Here is a 20,831-nt window from a genome sequence, read left to right as displayed (position 1 = left end):
ATGGCCATTTTCACAATATTTGTTTTTCCTCTCTTTGAAGAAGCAATATGTTTCCATTTTCTAAAATTCTCTTTGATTTCCTTTTTTAGAGTCATGTAATTTTCAATGTATAGAACTTTGACTTCCTTTGATACATTGATCCTGAGTGTTTTATATTTTTGGATGTTATAGTGAAGGGTGTGGCTACACTTATTTCTCTCTCAGTGAGTTTGTTGTTTGTGAACTAGAATGCTATTAGTTTGGGGGTGTTGCCCTTATATCCAGCTATATTACTGTATTTTTACTACATTTAGAAGTCTTTCAGGGAGTTTGGGGACTTTCTATGGAGAATATCTTATCATCTGCAATTAATGATAATTTTATGTCTTCCTTTCCTATACTGACTCCTTTATTTCTATCTCTTGTGTAAGTGCTCTGGCTAATGTTTTCAGAACTGTACGTATAGAAGTGATGATAATGGTCATCATTCTCTTGTTCCTGATTATAGATTGAAAGTTTTCAGTTTTTGTCCATTTAATCAATTTTAAATTTTCAGTTTCTGTCCATTAAGTTGTTGACTGTTGGTTTGTCAACACATGACTTCTATTGGATTGAAGTAAGGACCATCTATTCTGATTTTCTGTAGGGTTTTTACCAGAATGAAGGTTGGATTTGTTTGTTTGTTTGTTTGTTTGTTTGTTTTTTAAATTTTATTTAAGGAGAAAAAAAAGCAGAGAAAGGGTACAAGTTATACAGATTTACAGAAAAAAATAAACAGTAGGAAATCACTAGTTAATGGATTACATATTGTCATCTTAGAAATAATTGTTCAAGTCACAAAATTAAAGCTTGTAAAGTGGACATTCCAACAGTGAGACTGCAAACAGTTCTGTTCAATGATCCAACAAAACTCAGTGATATCATTATCTATCATACACTTATATATGCATGCAGTTATATCGTTTAGAGCACTTTCTTTTCCTCTCTTTTGTACAATGACAATTACCCATTTTGGATTTTGTTGCTCCCACAGTTCTTATCACTTTTTTGGAAGGGAGTAGAACCAAATGTGACATAACATAACAGAGTCAATCAAATCAAAAGGGTGGACATAATAGATAATGTAAAAGCATAATACAAGGTGATCAACAATGGTTACCATAATGCCTCCCGCTATCTCTAATAGAATTGCCTATATCCTCAGTTATAATAAAATTGAACAAAACAGTGGAGACATTATAGGTCTTCAAAAGTAGATAACAGTCAACGAGAATGGGCGTTATAATGAATCTCACTATCTTCACAGCTGTTGCTTAAACTTTCGAACCTGGTACTATCAAGCAAAACAGAATAGGGGGACATCAGTCAAAAACAAGATGGTGAGAGTAGTACAGGGCTTTAAATCAAGATAATGGAACGTCAAAGTGGGTTACTATAATATATCCTGCTATTTTTATTTATTTTTCCCTTAATTAAAAGGATAAAAATAAAAAAGTAAATAATGAAGTGGAGATTGAGATAAAAGAGGGCGTAACAGCAAAACAGTGCAGATCAAAACATAACCATTTAAGCAGAATAGTGTTTCACCACAAGATAATCCTGACATAAAAGTAGTTACCATATTGTCTCTTTCCTTGAAATCTTTGAGTATAACTTCGTATACTGTAGCATCAAATATATCAAAACAATGTAAAACCATTTAAGAGAATGACAGCATTACAGGGTATTTAGAATCAACCAACAGAAAATGAACAATGGTTTCTGTATAATCTTCTCTTGTTGAAAGCTTTTTCTGCATCTACTGATATTACCATATGGTTCTTGTCTTTGGCTTTATTGATATGGTGTATTATGTTTATTGAGAAAGCTTTTTCTGTATCTACTGATATTACTATATGGTTCTTGTCTTTGGCTTTATTGATATGGTGTATTATGTTTATTGATTTGTGTATGTTGAACCACCCCTATGTCTCTTGGATGAATCCCACTTGATCGTAGTGTACAATCTTCCTTATGATTTGTTGCATTCTGTTTGCTCATATTTTATTGAAGATGTTTGCGTCTATGTTCATTAGGAAGACTGGCTGGTAGTACTCTTTTTTGGTTGGGTCTTTCTCTTCTTTTGGTATTATAATGCTTCCACTAATGAGTTAAGGAAAATTGCTTTCCTTTCGATTTCCTTGAAGAGTCTGAGGAAGTCTTCTCTAAATTTCTTGTAGAATTCAGCAGTGAATCTATCAGACCTGGGATTTTCTTTGTTGCCGTCTTTTTATTACCTTTTCAATTTCATTAATTGAAATTGGGTTATTCAGCAGTTTACATCTTCTTGATTCAGCTTTGGTATTCCATATGTTTTAGGAATCTGTCAATTTCTTCTGTTACTGAATTGATGAGAGTAAAAGTTTTTAAGTAAGTATTGATAGTCTTCTGTATTTCCACAAAATCTGTACTTATCTTACCCTTTTCGTTTCTTACAGTAGAGATTTGAGCTTTTTCTTTCCTCTTTTTGATAAGGTTGGCTAGGAGCTTATGAATTTTATTTATTCTTCAAAGAATCAACCCTTTGATTCATTAACTCTTTCTATTATTTTTTAGTTTTAACTGCATTAATTTTTACTCTGATCTTTATAATTTGCTACCTTCTTTGAGCTTTGGCCTTGACTTGATTTCTTTTTCTATAAGTTTGAGATGCAACATTAGGTTGTTTATTTGTGATCATTCCAGTTTCCTACGGTGATAGTTCACTGTTATAAATTTCCCTCTGAGGACTTCTTTCATTGTGCTCCACAGATTCTGGTAAGTTGTTTTTGTTTTTTGTTTTTTGTTTTTTTTTTTTCATTTTTTGATTGTGGAAATTGTTTAATTTCTTCTGTGACTCCTGGTTATTTAGAAGAGTGTTATTTAATTTCCATGTGCATAAGGCTTTCTTGTGTGGTTATTTTGCCCTTAATTTCTAATTTTATTCCCCTGTGGTCAGATAATATGCATGGGATCATTTGAGTTATTTTACCTTCACTTAATGATATATGGGTTAGTATATGATCCATTTTAGAGAAAGATACATGTGTAGTTTAGAAGTATGTTTATTCTGATATTATTGAATGAAGCACACAGTACAGATCTACTAGGTACATTTGTTCCGAAGTTTGATTCAGTTCTATTATTTCCTTGCAGATTTTTTGGTTGGTTGATCTGTCTCTTTGTGACAATGGAGTGTTAATGCCCCCCATCACAACTATATTGTTGTTTATTTTGATATTTTGTATCTATTAAAATCTGTCTTACATAGTTGGGTGTTCCATATTGGGTGCATATATTGGTGTTGTTTTGGGGGTCATTAATTTCTTCAGTTTTTCTTTGTAATGGAAGAATCTTATTGCTCCAGCAATTTTCAAAAAGTTCTGCAGGGTACATCAATCTGGGCTGGAAGTTCTTTTTTTCAGGACTTGAAACACTTCATTCCAAGCATTTCTTTTCACTTGAAGATTTGTGTTGAAAAGTCTTCCATGATTCTGATAGGCTTACTTAATAGATAATCTGTTTCTTTTCTCTGAGAGCTTTTAGCATTCTGTTCTTGTGCTGAATTTCTGAGATCCTAATTATTATATGAGTTGGTGAAGATTTATTTTATTTATGGCTAATTGAGGTTCTATATGCATCATTTATCTGTATATCAGATTCTTTTCCCATGTTTGGAAAATGTTCTTATCTTATATCTGTCAATAGACATGTCATTTGTGTTGGCCCCTGCTTTTTTTGTTGACAGTTATCAATCTTATATTGTTTCTATTTGCATCTTCTTGCAGCTGTTGAATTGTTGTTTCATGGTTCCTTGCAATTTTAAGAGATTTTTGTCTTTCATGATGATAAGGTTTTATCCTGTCTTCAAAGTCTGAAAGTCTGTCTTCAGCTTCATTCAAGCAGTTTTTCCAGCTTTCAGTGGAATTTTAAATTTCCTGGATATCCCTTTGAATCAGTTTCATGTATTCTAATTCTTTCTTATATTGTTCATTCAAGGTTTCCATCAGTTTCTTAAGTTCCTCTATTCTATATACACATTCAACATTTCTTTCATAATATTTATTATTTATTTTTTCCTGAAAATTATTTCTGATCTGATGTCCTCTACAGCTTTATGGAATTTTTCTTTACTTGATTGCTATAATTTCCAAAAGTTCAGTTGTGTGGCTTTCTGTCTTCTATTTTAATGTCTCCTGGGTTTATTTTCAGTAGGCTGGAGAAGTGAGACTGCATCTTGCTTTTTCATTTTGTCATTTTTTCCTCTGGGACCTGTGTGGCCATTCAACCTCTTAATGGATTGCACTAAAATGCTACACTGTGCAGGGTTCCAATCCTCTGATATGCCCTTGGTTAACTGTAATACATCCATGAACTATGGTGCCAGAGCCTTGTGCTTTGTGACCTGTGAGGCTAGCCATGCATTTCCTTGATGGATTGCACTGGGTTGAAATGGGACTGTGGGCTGGGCAGTGTTCAGATTTACCATGCAGCTAGTAGGACACACAAGAGTGTGACACAGTGCCTTTTGCTTGTCTGTGTGGGATTCAGAATCTCTGGGATACAAGCAGCTACCTGTGATGTGTCCCTGGAATGTGGTACTGCTAGAACTTGCACCTGGCGGGGAAGAGTTCACATCCTCTGAGACCCACGTATCTAACAGGTCCCACCCCTGAACTATAGCACTGAGGCCTTGTGCGTGTACCTTCGCATTGATTAACAGATTAGATGTGGGTTTGCCGATTATATATTTTCAAAAAACCAAAGCTTTGTTTAGTCAATATTTTGTACACCTTTTACAATAGAAAAGAAGAAACACACCATTCTTTCTCTTTAAACAGAATTCTTCAAAAAATATGAAAGCTCTCACTTATTACAAGTATTAATTATAAATACAAACCAGCTGTTTTTTCTACGTAATGTTAGTTGATATTATGCTATATGTGTAAAAATGATTACATAGTATTGACATAAGAAAACACTAAGAGTTACAAGGGAAAACTACAAAAAAACATTGAGACACACAGCAAAAGTTCTGTAAGATAATGCCAAGCTACAGATGTATTAGGGGTCTTATAAAGTCAAATAGTAAAATTTCCAGATATATACTCAATTATATGTGGAATTATGTATATGACAATAATGACAAAAATAGGGATAAAAATGGACCCTTAAAATAATTATTACTTAGAAATCAGTAAGCAATTCAGCACAAAAATTCAATTTAAAGTCATTTCTTATACCATATGTAAAAAAAAGCTCTAAGTGGATTAGGAATATAAAGGTAAAATAAAACTGAACAGTATTAAATGAAAATTTAGTAAAGCATCTTTTCTAATTGGATACAAGAAAAAGATTCTAAATTTTGCCATAAATCCAAGCAGAGTAAAAAAATAAAATAAAAGCAAAAGATTGACAATTTTGAGCACACAAAAATCAGAAAGTGGAGAAAACAGTTCATTAACAAACTCATACATCACTGTTAAGTAAGATAAAATATATATTTTTGTTACATGTAGTACTGTTGAGAAAATTATATTACTGGTATGATGAACATTTCAAATGTATGTATAAATACAGAAAAATTCTAAAAATTGAATAAGTGAATGGTGAAAACAATTCACAAATGTGCAAATACATGTTGTCAGCTTTTCAGTTCATAATATATTACACATGAGATAGTCAACATTATTTTTAAACTGTAAAACACACTTTTCTTTCAGATGTTGTTAAGACTTGGTGGAAATTGATAGAATACACAGAGGGAATAATTTAGCAATAGTTAATAAAATATGTATAGGATTTATTTCAATTATCAGTAATTTCAATTTTAGCAATCTATTCTGTACGATACCTTGAACACTATAAAAACTATGTTTTATAAATATGTATTATCAAAATACATATGCACAATATTATTCATTGATGTGTTTTTTAACTAAACTAGAAATAATCTATTAATCAAGATTTTAAAATGGTTAATCCTTTCTGCTGAATGGAGAGAATACTTTTAAGTGGACCAAGACAGAATTCATCATCTGTGTTGCTATCAGTACTTCCATCCAGTTTATATGAATATTTACCTTGGATTTCATATTATATACCGAGCAGGTGCCTGCTACACAGCCAATTATAAAATAAATAGTCAACTAAAGAGAATAAAGATAAATTACTCAAGGTATCCAGAAAACTACTGAATGCATTTTTGTCTAAAGAGGTATAAAATAGCCAACAAGTTCATGAAAAGATACTCAACATCACTAATTATCAGGAAAATTTAAATCAAAGCTACAATAAAATATCTCATTTTTGTTAGGATATTTATTATCCAGGAAACAATGTAAAAACTATTTGTAAAGATATGGAGAAATTTGAACTATTGCATACTGTTGGTGAGAATGTTAAATGGCACAGTACTATGGAAGGTTTTTTTAATTAAAATATAACTAACTTAAGAAAAAGAAATTTCACATTTGTGTTATCTACCCTCAAAACTTTGTAATCAGTTTCATATAGGGAAATATTGCCATGCTTATGTCATTATAACATGATTCTCAGTAGCCAAAATATGGAAAAAAAATCTTAACAACCATTGAAGCATGAATGGATAAGGAAAGGCCATATATACAGAATACAATTCAATCGTAAAGAAATAGTAATTTTACAATAATGTACATTGTAAATAAACCTGGATAACATTGTATTAACTTAATTAAGTCAGCCACGAAAGGGCATACACTGAGTAATTTTGTGTATGACAAGTGCCTGAATAGTCCAACTCCTAGCACCATAAGGGAGATTGACAATTTCCATGAAGTTAGCAAAAGGGAAAAATAATTATTATTCAAAGTGCATAATTTTCAGTTATGCAAGTTGAATAAATTCTAGAAATCTGTGTAGAGCAGATGTGCCCACAGTTTAATCACATAATATCATGTTTCTAAAAACTTGCAAATGTGACTGTATCTCGTGTTATTGTATTCAAAAAGTAAATGACTTTGTTTAGGTATGTAATATATACCTAAACTAGTCCAAAACTTGTGAAAGATAATATATTCAAAACATGTATGTGGATAATGCATTAAAAACATATATACATTTGCATAGGATTTTTCTAATATATTACCCTTATCAAGTTTTGGGCTAGTTTGAAACACAGTGTGAATGAATTTCAGAAAAATATCTCTGATGCCTAATGTCTGTTTCATTACTAATTTTTGCAGTGTGTATGTGGTATGTGTGTATTGAGAGATTACTGTGAATTAAATATAAATGTATATTTAACACTTCACCTAAAGTTTATGATTAATGACAATGATTCTTTATCAACAGAAAAATCATATGAAAATATTATATTATAGTGACCAAAAATTTTTTTCATTTGCCAGAGGAATTTATTTTTCTAATACAACTTAAACAGGATATTAGATGACTATTAAAACGTATCTATGTACCTAAATCAACATCACAAAATTATTGGTAATAGCAATTATTCATGTGAAACCAAACTAGAACTATTAATAATAATAATCATTCATTGGAAACCAAGCCACAAGCTTAAAATAATGTTTTGAAACAATTTTTTCTAAGTGGAAATTTAGTGCCACAAACTGCAACAAGTTAACAGAGACCTTCCTCACATAATAAAATTCCAAAGATGAAATAAAATCTTATCATACTAATTAATTCAGATATAGATGAATATGTAAGTGTATAAGATATGCACTTAAACATATTTCAGGACACGCATATGGATAGAAAAATAATAACAAAGTCACAAAAAATGTCATCAGAGTGTATCTCTGAGTGATAATTTTGTTATTTCCTTTTCCTGCATATTTATTTATTAACAGCAAAAATAATTTACTTTTACAATAACAATAGCTTAATTTCACATACAACTTTGGAGTCAACATCTTAGAGAAGTAAGCAAATTTTATTGTTATCTGATATATATTTATGAATCAATTACTCATATTAGTTCTGAGTTAATGAAGGGAAGAGGCGTTTTCACAGAATGTTTTTATTTTAAGAAAACACTGGCCATTAGAGGATACTTAATGTTCAGCCGAGCATGGGAGAGAAAGAAAAGCTGAAAACAGAGTAGTCAAGAAAATAGCTTTTCCTCAAGGAGACATTTTTAGTCTTGCTGTGAAGCAAGTATAAACACACACTACTCTCATTAATTGTAAGTTTAGAGTGCTGCAAATCACAAAAATAAAAATCAGAGTTAATAGCCTCGACCTACATATTTGCTCCCGAAGAGTTCACAAATGAGGCAGTTGAATTGTAATATTTGAAATACTGCATTTTAACTTCAAAAAGTTGAAATTTCCCTGAAAATGAATGAATTAAAACAGTAGATATTGCTTCATTTTAATAATTCCAGTAAGCCATTTTCAATATTGTAACTCAATTATTAGCAATTGTGTTTGTAATGATGCAACCCTACTGTCTACTTAGTCTTTGACTTGGAACTGGATACTTCTCTGTAAGTGAGATGTATTAAAAAGAAAAAAAAGTTTTACAGTCATGTAATAACCTAAACTCCAATGTGTGTTTTGTCTTGAGCTGGACCTTGTGGATATTTTGCTTAAGCTTCTGGATCTCTGCTTTCTCACTTCTCCTCAAAGTGTTCACCAACTCCTTTTAGGTGACCAATACGTTTTATACAATTATTTGTTATTTAAAGTGAGTTTCTAGAGACATTGCAGAGAGTAAAATACATTTCTAAAACATCTTAAAATTATATTTTTGGTGTTTAGTAAGTAAAATATATCAATATTTATAAAATTTATCTTCTGTTTCTGGATATAATTTGTGCTATTTTTAGAAGTTTTTTTTCCCAACAAAACTCGATACAATTTCATTTATAAAATTGTACTGTTCAAAACTTTTAAGTAACAAGTCTCAAAAAATGGAATGTCAGAAACACATGAAAAGTAAATTGTACAGAAATACATCACAAATATTATTTCAGGGGCTGGGAATTTAGCTCAGCGGCATAAGCACCTGCCTTGCAAGCAGGCGGTCGTGAGTTCAATCCCTGGTACCGATAAAAATGAAAAAGACAAAAAAAAAATATTATTTCAAAATGTTAGCAAATGAGAGGAGTGGACAAGGATGATGATGACCAAATTGACTTCAAAGCGCTCCTGATACTTCTTGCTTTTCAATTTCCTTTCAACAGGTCCTTAACTCATTTTATTTTATGCACTTGAGAAAAACACAGTCTTCTTCAACATGTTCACAAAGGCTCGTTTGACTTGCTGATTTCTCAGGCTATAAATAAAGGGGTTCAGCATGGGGGCTACTGAAGTATTAAGCACAGCAACCCCCTTGCTCAAAGATGCTCTTTCTCCTGCAGAAGGCTTAATATACATAAAAATGCAGCTGCCATATGAGATGGAAATCACAATCATATGTGATGAGCATGTAGAGAAGGCCTTTGCCCTCTGGGAAGTAGAAGGAAATTTCAAAATTGTTCTGACAATATATATGTAGGACAAGAATATTAATGCCAAAGTGAACATGAGCGTAAACACAGCACAGGAAAACCCCATTGTCTCTAGAAATTTTGTGTCTGAACAAGAAAGTTGCAGCAGGGGAAAATAATCACAAGTAAAATGGTCTATAATATTGGATCTACAGTAATCAAGTTGTAAGAGCAACATGAGTGCAGGGAAGATGATCAAGAATGAAATCAGCCAGGAAGCAAAGACAAGCATCATACAGACTTTTGGATTCATGATGGTCATGTAATGCAGAGGCTTGCAGATGGCAATATAACGATCATAGGACATGGCAGCCAGAAGGTAAAATTCTGTGACTCCCAGCAGAATGAAAAAGAATAATTGAGCTATACAGTCATTAAAGGAAATGGTTTTAATTCCTGAAACGATGGTACCCAGAAATTTAGGAATTGTGACAGTTGTAAATGAAATTTCTAATAAGGAGAAATTCCTCAGGAAGAAATACATGGGGGTCTGGAGGTGGGAATCTAGCAGCGTAAGGCTGATAATGGTCAGGTTCCCAGTGATGCTGAGCATATAGGTCATAAATAGAAACACAAAGATGACAGCTTGAAGATTCGGGTCATCAGATAACCCCAAGAGGATAAACTCTGTAATTTCTGAATGGTTTTTCATTCTTTAGTTGCTGATATTTTTCTCTTTCTGAATCTATAGTCGATAGAACAGGCTTTTCTTGTAATCAGTATACAAGCATGGAGCTTGAATTGTGCTCAAATAGTGTGCATGTCCACATCGCAGAGAAATTTAAAGTTATATGATAATGACTATAATCCTTTAATTTCTGTTCTTGCAGTATAAGACTCTGTAGATAAATCATGTTAAAGAAGAGTTTACTTTCTAAACTCCAAGACCATACTACCTCACTCCAGTTAGATAATGTATTGCTAAAAAGAAAAATACCAAATTCTGGCCAAAATATTGAGAAAAATTACCTCAAACATTATTGGTTATAGTGCAAATTTGTATAGCCCTTGTGAAGAAGAATATGATGGTTCACAAGAAATTTAAAAGTAGGAATAACACATGATGCAATTATCCTATTCCTTTGTGTGTTTCCAAAAGAAATGAAATCAGCATAGAAAAGAAATATCTGTATGCCCAAATTTGTTGTAGAACTACTCAACTGATCCAAAATATTAAATCAGCTTACTTGTCTACTGAAAGCTTAATGGATAAAGAAAATGTAGTATATACACAAATTAAAGTATTATTCATGACAAACATTTTGCAATTTGCTACAAAATGGATGGAACTGAAAGACATTATATTAAATAATAAAGCCAGACACCAAAAGACAGGTTTTGCTTGTTTTCTCTTGTATGTGAAAACTAAAAACTTATCCTGAAAGTAGAATAGGATTAATAGGCAGTATGAATGATTGGTGGGAGAAAGCTGGCTAAATATGACCATGCATTCTGTGGAAATATCAAATTACACTCTACTGATTATACATTAAATGTCAATGATGAAAAATAATACATTGCTATCCTCCACCTTGAAGTTACTAAAAAGAAGTTTATAAGAAAATATTTCTCTCTCCAAATACTGCCTCTTACCTTTAAATTCTTCTCAGAAAGAATCACCTTTGTTTCAGTCCTTTGGTCTCCACACATCAACACTTCATGCAAAAGTTTAATTACACTGAAAAGTATCAAACAGAGGAAAGATATTATTTTTTAAATGATTGTACTTTCCTTAGTCATCTGGAAATTTTAACAAACATGCCACAGTTTTTCAGCTCCTATTACTCCCATGTAAGAAATCAGATATCCCTGGCCGACGATTTAGCTCAGTGGTATAAGGGCTTGCCTGGCAAGTGTGAAATCATAAGTTCGATCCCTGGTATGCCTCCCCCCCACAAAAAAAAAAAAAAAAAAAAAAAAAGAAGAAGAAGAAGAAAGGAAAAAAGAAATTAGATAGAAATAGGAGAAAGAAAGATGTAGAAAACAGTGTGAAGTATAGGACTAAAGCATGTGAATTTCTTGTGAAATTTCATATTAATTTCTCAGGTTTCTGACTCAATCATAACCTGTATATTTTTCCTTTCTTGAGTTTGCTCTAATATTATTATGATAAGGACTATTTAAGAAATGCATTCTGTTAAAGAGATAAAAAGATGTTGTGAAAACTCTTTAGTAGTTTTATTTATATTATACAACTTTAATATTTTTCCTTTTATAAATAAAATTTAAATGACATCCCCATAGTTTATATTCATATGAACAACTGATGGTATCCAGTTTTGAATCCCTTTCAGCTCCAGAGTCTGAAATCATTTAATCTTCTGTGTTCTGTTATTTCATCTATGTACTTTCTTTCATTGAGAGGTCCAGAGCAGATGATGGTTGATTCTTAAAACTAGTTAATTTATGTGAAGTATTTTGGAAAATGATTATCATTTAAAGAAAGCTATGTAGACTTTTTTATAGAAAAAATATTCCTAACCACAGAGCTAAATCTCTGCAATTAAGAAGATGTCTTACATTGAAAGTAATGTTTTAAGTAAACTAATTAATTCCATAAAATCAACAAAATAAATAGAAGTACAGTATGTATCACATTTATACACCTGAACTTAGCTTTTATCTTTTACCTTATTTGTGTGACACTGACCTGTCTCACTATTTTGTATCTGCCTCCTGTAGGTTATCACCAGACATGCTCGCGCATTTGCACACATGTTCACACTCCCCTTCTGCCTTCATTGCTTGGGATTTGATCACTGCATTTGAAGCATGGTAGATAACTATAGCACATCAAAATGACTACCTTGTTCACGTCATTTCTTACTTCTCATTAGCAATAACCTCAATCTTAATGATAACATAGTCATTAGTAATTATATAAAATATGTAACTATTACTAGTTTTGTGAGTAGAGCATTTATAATAACATCTTTAACCCCTCTTCCTTTATATGATACTAGGTAAACTACCCACTATACACATGCACAAGAATCTCTCTGCTCTTCTCAACTCACCACATTTAGACTATACTGAAATGTCTGTGAACTTCTCTATTACACTGTGCATTTTTGAAAGTTAAAGCTGTACTCTCGAGCTCTTTCAAAGTTTTTCAGTTACAGTATAGTTAGATTTATATAAAACAGTTGTTTAATTTATCTGTGCTTAGGTTTTTGTTGAATTGCATTTGTCCTCAGCCATGGTTGTCTGATTTGTGATATGTAGGATATATCCTGAATATTACTTGCGTTTTTTTGAGTCAAAATCTGATTGATTTCTTATTTGTGACATGGTAAATTCAATTTAATGTCACATGGGTTTTATCATAAGAAAGACAGTTTTTAAAATGCAGATAGGTCATATAATGGATTTGTAACTTTTGAAAAGTTACTTAATTATTTTTAGCTTCAGGTTCTCAGTTTAAGATGCAGTTTAAATTTCAAGAGTGTTCATGAAAATGAAATAAGATTAGAAGATGAAAGTCTCCCCTAAATCATGTGGTAATTAGCCTGTAACCACAGCAATATTAATTTTTTTTCTTTTAGTTGGAATTATATTTTAACTATGAGTAAGACATGCATACTTTTTGTGATGTATGGCATTATTTCTTCCCATGTGTAACACCTGTTACATTACATCTCATTTAGCCTTTAAAACACATGTGAGAAAACTTTATCTTATTCCCCAAAGAAACACTGATGCTCTCAGATATCGTGTAGCTTCCATTCATTCCAATGGCTAGCAAATATCAGTCCTTCTAAAATTATACTTTTCTGTTAAAGATGGAACATCATAAGCTGCAAAACACAGAGATAGTGCATTCCTCCTTTTAATCATCCAAAAATAAATAAATTGATGGAATGAAATAAAAGTTAATAACCATGTCATACATTTTTATGTATCATGCATGAAAACATTACCCCAATTCTTCTTCTTTAATAGGATCAGAAGATGAACTGCTAAGTACTGATCAAGGAAGAAATTAAAGAATTTTTCACTGTTTTATATATGTCTGACTTTTTTCTGCTTTTCATATAGTTACACAAATAATCAGAATGGCAAGAATGGTAAAAAACAAGTAAATGCCATCATCAAAATGTCTCTTTCTTCTACTGATCTAGTTTGCTGTTTTTATTTACAAAGTATTGGTCTTAATTTTTCCATTTTATCCAGAATGGATATATTTCTTGCATTGTATAGATGAGGAAAGAGATAATTTTAAAATAGACACAATATAACAAGTTATTTTAGAATTGTTAGGCCTCACTTCTACATACATTTATGTTCTTTGAGCATCTTAATATTGTATTAATTCTCTCTGCAAGAAGCTCAAGGGATTAATTCAGTGGATGTAACTTGCCAGAAGAATACTAAACAAAGATGCCACAAAGGAATTTAAAAAAAAAAACCCAAATATTGGTATGGAATTGGAAAGAGAAGCATGGGGGACAGTGTCCAATGAGACAGAAGAAAACAATAACAAAATGACAATTTTTTTACTTGGAAATTACTTTGGGGACAACAATGCCAACCAAATACTGACCAATGACTTCTAATATAAGTCTATCCCAAATATTGCATGACAGTTTTCAGACTGAAAATATGTTTTGATTGTACTGAGTTCATTGATTATTTACATTATTTTTAATCTACTTTCCATTAAGAATTTTTTCTATTGTAATACTGTTCACAATTTACAATTTTTAATTTAACAGTAGCTTAATAATTGAAGTTGAATAGTTTCTTAATTTAGTGGATTGATGATATAAGTTGCATGCCAAATATAATACCAGGAGCTAGCATTTTCTCTGACAAAAGCTAATGTGATTGAAAGCATCGACAGAATGTAAAAATTGTAGATAAAAATTAATAAATTATAAAATGCATTAAACATTACTTTTTGTTTTCTTCTAATATTAATATACCATATATAGTTGAATAACATTCAATTGTATAGAAATACACATATTTTTCATCCATTCTGTGGTTGATAGTCATTTTGGTTGTTTCCAAGAATCAGCTATTACAAGTTGTGCTGTTATAATCATGGATGCATATGTATCACTGTGACATGACTTTTTAAATTTTTTCTGGAAAAATACTCAAGAAAGAAATAACTTGATTGAATGGAACTTCCCATCCTGCTTTCCATCAGGAAACTCCATACTGATTTCCACAGTGGCTGTATATGGAATAATATGAATTGAAAAGTGTTTCTAAGTAGAGAGACTGTGGTTATAGTTAGTGACACAGTGCCTACCTGGCAAGCACCAGATAACCTAGGGGTCAGCAAAAACTTTGGCCTTGCCCATGTCTTCACCCTAAGGTCCTAGGGTCAGGAGGATTGTCAGCCATGTCACTCTCCTCACACAATGGACTTAGGGGTAGACAGATACTTGGCCTTACTACACTCCCTTGGTCCATAGACCTAGTGGCCAACAGGATCATTGGTCACCCTCCTCATTCACCCAAAAGACCAAAGCAACCTATGGAAAGCTAGTGACCCTTTCACCAACTGCAGAACCTTGACAGACTGGTGGGAGCCTCAACAACCCCTCATCCACACAGAGGACCTCAGTAGGCTTGTGACAGTGTGGTGAGATTAACCCTCAAATAGTGGGCCTCACTGGGTAAACAGGAGCAGCTTTAGGACATCAGCAAGTCTGGCAAGAGTGTCAATCAGTCCTTTTCCCATATAGGGAACACCAGGTGGGTTGAGGAGAGTGCTGACAGGGCCTTGTCCAACCCAGAGGTAATCAAAAGGGCCTTCAAGACACCAATGACACATAGGCTCCCAGCTGAGGTGCACACTATATCCAGGTAAATCTGGCTGCCTGGAAAGCCTGAAGCCACAGTAACAATAGAAACTAAGGGTTCACTTACATCAATAGTCCTAGACTAGTGAGCCTAGGAAAACTATAGAACTCACCCAAATGTCCCTGAAGGAAGAAATTAGGTGACTGTCTCTTCTCCTTCATTGTGGGACACAGCAATTGGACAAACACCAACCACATAGTAGGACCCTACATCACACACAATGGACAGATGATACTAGTGGGACTGAAAAGGCCAAAATATTAACCTAAGACATGAAAATGATAAAACAAAAAATCAAAATGCAATCTCAAATATCCAGTTCATTAAGAACAATTACAGGAGACATCAACATAGAGGACATTAAAAGTCATACACCTGAAATTTCTGAAAAGAGAGCAAGTGAAATTAAGAAACAAGTCCATGAGGCTGTAGAGGAAATCAGATTAGAATTTATCTCTCATGTAAAGAAATAAATGACAATCTTAATTAAGAAGTTGCTCAGCATAGCTAGAGAAGATATAGATTTTTAAAAAATACAGGAGCAAGGAAAGATGATGGACCTTGAATGAAAAATGCAAAAAGAAGTAGAATTCATGAAAAAATTCAGAGATACCCATGAAATAAAAATTGTATTGAAACCTGGCGAAATCACTTAAATGAAACTGAGGATACAATTTTGATCCTTGAAGACAGGATTGCAGCTAGCAATCAGGAAAGCATAGAACTTTTAAAAATAACAAGGCAGCATGAAATGACAATTCAACAGCTTCAAGAGGATGCAAAGAGAAACAATATAAGATTAATAGGCATCAGTGAAGATACAGGAGTCAATGTAAAATATTCACAGAAGTAATAGCACAAAATTTCCCAAACATGGGAAAAGAATCAGATACATAAATAAGTGAGGCATGTAGAACTCCAAACATACATAATCAAAATAAATCTACACCCAGACATATAATAATTAAGATCCTAGAAATTCAGCATAAAAACAGAATACTAAAAGCTATTACAGAAAAGGCACGTCGCCTATCAAAGAGAGCCTATTAGAATCATGGCAGACTTCTCAGCACAGAGCCTCAGGCCAAGATGAGTTAGGAACGCAGTGTTTCAAGCCCTGAAAGGAAACAACTTTCAACCCAAGTTGATATACCCTGCAAAGTTTTCTTTGAAAATTAATGGAGAAATAAGACAGTTCCATGCCAAAGAATAACTGAAGAAATCCATGTTCACCAAATCAACCCTAAAAAGAGTACTGAAAGGCACACAAAACAGACAAAAAATGACTTTTAATTTTTTCTGGAAAAATACCCAGGAAGAAAAAATACCCAGAACAACAACAGAAAGAAGCCACCAGAGAGAGCAAGCAATTAAACAAGGGGGAAAAGCAGGAAATAAACACCAAGAAAGTAACATGACAATATTAAGCTAGTACATATCAGTTATACACATCAATGTAAATGGCCTCAATTCACCAATTAACAGAAAGTGGTTGACAGAATGAAAGATGATCCAACAATATGCTGTATACAGGAAACACATATGACTCAAAAGGAAACTCATAAACTAAAGTTCAAAGGATGGAAAACAATATTCCACACAACAGGAGCCCAGAATAAAGGAGAGGTAACTATTGTTAGATCTGGGAGAAGGGAGAAGAGAGGAAGAAGTCCGTGGGAGGAATGGAGCGGAGTGGATGGCCGTGAAAGTAGTGGTCAGCGGTGGCTTTATTCCGGGAATGCGGGGAGGGGGCCCCCGCCGCCGGCCCCGGGCGCAGCATCTCTGCACCCGGGGCGGGTGGTCTCTCTCTCTCTGGCGAACTCTCTCTGGCGAACTCTCTCTGGCGAACTCCTCGGACACGTGGCATGGGGGAATCTAAATAGCCTAAGCTTAGGGCAGCACCCTAATGCCATTAGAGATGCACAGGTATCTCATTGGCGCACAGGTCCTTAAGGATGGGGATATAGGGTTACAATCAAGTGCATAGGGGGCAGGGGGGGGGAGTTTAGCTGCAGCCTTTTCTGGTTACAGTGTTCCATCTGGGCCGGCAACTCTTTCAACTATTGTGTTTATAGATGATGTAAACTGTAAACCAAAAGTTATCAAAAGAGATAAAGAGGTTTACTCCATATTTGTTAGGGAGATAATTCAAGAGGAAGACATAACAATCATAAATATATATGTACCAAAGACAGGAGAATCAACTATATAAAACAAATAATAATAGACATGAAAAAACAAATACACAGTAACACAGTTGTAGTAGGAAAACTTAATACTCCATTGCTACAAAGAGATAGATAAATTAGACAAAAAGTTGGCAAAGAAATAATAGAACTGAATCAAAGCTGTGAACAAACAGGCGTGGTAGACGTTTATAGACTGCTCCACCCAACCACATCAGAATACACATTCTTCTCAGCTGCATGTGAGATATTCTCTAAAACAGACCATAGATGAGCCCATAGAACATACTTAGGTTAATGTAAAGGAACTGAAATTACCAATGCATCTTATCTTTTCATAGTGCACTGAAATTGGAATTTAACAGCAAAAGAAATTATAAGACCTACATAAATATATGGAGATTGAGAAACAATCTCTTGAACAACCAATGGGTTACAAGTGAAATTAAAGAAAAATTTAAAAGTGCTTATAATTCAATGAAAATGCAGATAAAACATACCAAAAACCTGTGGGATGCATTGAAAGCAGTCTTAAGAGGAAAATATATAGCAATGAATCGTCACATCATAAAACAGAATGAGCACAAGCAAACAACTGAATGCTACACTTCAAGTTTCTAGAAAAGTAAGAGCAAGCTTATAGAAGAGAAATTAAAAGACCAGAACAGAAATTAATTCAATTAACACTTAGAAAACAATACAAAAATTAATGAATGAAAGATCTGGTTATTTGAAGGAATAAATAAAATCGATAGGCTCCTAGCCAAACTTATCAAGAAAAAGAAAGAAAAAACTCAAATTCGTACAATCAAGAATAAAAAGCATGAAATTATTTCAGATCCCATGGCAATTCAGAAGATCATGCATGGATACCTACTTCGAAAACCTTTACTCACATATGGTGAAGAAATGGACAAATTTCTAGAAATGTATGAATTACAAAAGCTGAATGAAGAAGATACAACAGTTTTAAATAATCCAATTGTTGTAGTCAAAAGGTGTCAGAACAATTAGAATCAGGATATTGAGTTTACAATATTATTTTATGATTGTCACCCAAAGTTAACCCGAGAAAATGCAAGAAATTATCCACAACACTAAAAACATAGAATATTTAGTCAAGGGCCTGAATCCCACAGCAATGTCCCACATGAGTTCAGATGAATACCCAGAGCTCATGACAATGCCTCCCGTGAGTCCAACTGGAGGTCAAGAGCCAACAAGGATTCATGCCAGTCCCTTTTATGGATCTGTGCTTGGAATGCCCAAAGGTCAGCAGTGGAAGCTAGGAAGTCTACGCCAACAGGGTGAAGGAGCTGTGCCACTAAGTTGAGGGTTCTACACTGGAGCCAATCAGTCACACTCACACCAAAGATCAGGACTGTCCTCAGAAGCACCACAGCCATCCTCAGCAACACAGAGGCCCTGAGTGCCAATGAAAAGCACAGTCGAGTACATGCCAAGAAGCCAGCATGGCAAGTTCATCCAGGAGACTAAGTGGCACATGTCTTCCCCTCTAGATCCAGGAAGCAATGCTCAATGTGAGAACCAATGCTTCTCTTGGAGAACCAATAGCTCAAACAGCAACACAAAGGAGAATTCACAATGCCTCAACACCTTAATGCCTTGCTTCTCCTTCTTCATATCTCTATTTATGCTGGCAAATTTCCTCAAGTGGAACATGTACACTCAGCATCCTGCTGATTTGATTCAGCCGGCGTTAAGTTGACCACCAGTTTTTAATACATAAGACCAAACTCAGTGTGAACAGCAAAGTAACAAAGTCAAAGTAAAAGCCAATCATCATCAAAAGCCATGTATGTGAACATGAGTTTTAAAATGGGGAAGTAGTCACAAGTAAAGTGGTTGATGACATTGGAAGCACAGAAATCCAACTTGAGGATACTTATAAGTAATAGGAAAATTTTCAGAAATCCTGTCAGGCAACAACTAAAGATGAGGAGCACACAGATTTTCTTATTCATGGTGGTGATGCAGTGCATAGACTTGTAGATTGTCGCATAGCAATCGTAGGACATAACCTTCAAAAGAAAAAATTCAGATACACTCAAGAAAAATATTTGAGCTAAGAAGTTGTTACAGGAAGTGATCTTAATTCAGTAATTATTGAATACAAAAATCTGGGGATGGAAACACTGGTAAATGTAATTCCCAACAAGGAAAAATTTCAGAGGAAGTACATGGGAGTCTGTAACACTGAATCTATTAAGCTGTGAATGACGATGCTTAAGTTTACAGTGATATCTCATATGTGCATTATAAATAAAAACATAAAAAAATTATAGCCTGAAGTTTTAGGTTAACTGATATGTCTAAGAGTACAAACTTGGTAATCATTGTGTGATTTAGCATATTGATTTTTTTCTTTCAACAGCATCTATTGCTGAAAAATTAAGCAAAATGAACAGTGATTAGTGTGAAAGGTTTGAAATTTTAAAGAGAGGAAATATCTCCAGTGAAATGAAGCAATGTGCCCTTATACCTATAAGAATTTCTGTGATTTATACTCCTTTATACCACAAAAAGAAAATCTGATATTCACTCATCATTTTTAAAGTTTCTTTATTGGTGATTTTTTTTCATATCCATTTTATTCAAACATAAAAAGAAAAAAAAAAGCTGCAACAAAATTTCAAAGCACATCCATCGTGGGTTAACAATCATACATACCATGTGCATTGTCAGTCTTTTACCCAGAGCACAAAACATCTGTCTTCAATTGTCTGAACAAAACCAGTACAAGTCTTTCTCTTCAGCAAACTCAGAGAAATCAGTAGTATAACTATCTTAATTATTTTTATACATAGACATACACAAAAGTTTTTTTTTTTTTCTTTCAGGTTGCCACACTAATGAAAACTATGATGTTCTCACATGTGTGTCATTTATTTGACTAAGTATGTTTTCAAAGTGCATCCATTTACCTATAAAAATGTCTAGATTATCAATCTAGGACTGAGTACTACTCCATGGCACAAAAAAAATCACATCTTTTTATACATTTCTCATTCGCTGGGCATTTAGATTACTTTCAACATCTGGCTATTATGAATTTTACTGCTAAAAGCATGGGTGCACACATGTCACTGTGGTATGATGGTTTTCATTCATTTGGGAAGATACCCAGAAGGGGAATAGTTGGGTCGAATGGGACCTCCAATCCTAGTTTTTTGAGGGATTTCCACATTAATTTCTATGGTGGTTGCACCAGTCTACATTCTCACCAACAGTGGATAAGGGTTACTTTTTCCCCACAAGCCCTTTAGCATTTATTATTGCTTCATTTCTTGATACTAATCATTCTTTCTGGGTGA

General features: G+C 33.4%; 1 protein-coding gene across 1 annotated transcript; it reads right to left on the bottom strand.

Annotated features, from left to right (window-relative positions):
- Positions 1–10: 10 nt before the first annotated feature.
- On the bottom strand, positions 11–10,145 carry LOC100717397 (olfactory receptor 6C1-like). Its single transcript, XM_003476004.3, has 2 exons — positions 9,249–10,145; positions 11–28 (listed from the first exon to the last, which is right to left on the bottom strand). The coding sequence occupies exons 1-2, from the start codon at positions 10,143–10,145 to the stop codon at positions 11–13; spliced, it is 915 nt and encodes a 304-aa protein (XP_003476052.3).
- Between the last annotated feature and the right edge of the window lie 10,686 nt (positions 10,146–20,831).

This window comes from Cavia porcellus, unplaced genomic scaffold (genome assembly GCF_034190915.1).
Source record: "Cavia porcellus strain 051 isolate PalLab524CR breed Dunkin Hartley unplaced genomic scaffold, mCavPor4.1 scaffold_8, whole genome shotgun sequence".
Taxonomy (NCBI): Eukaryota; Metazoa; Chordata; class Mammalia; order Rodentia; family Caviidae; genus Cavia; species Cavia porcellus.
Note: the sequence above shows the minus strand (reverse complement) of the source record. Positions and strands in the feature narration are given on the sequence as shown.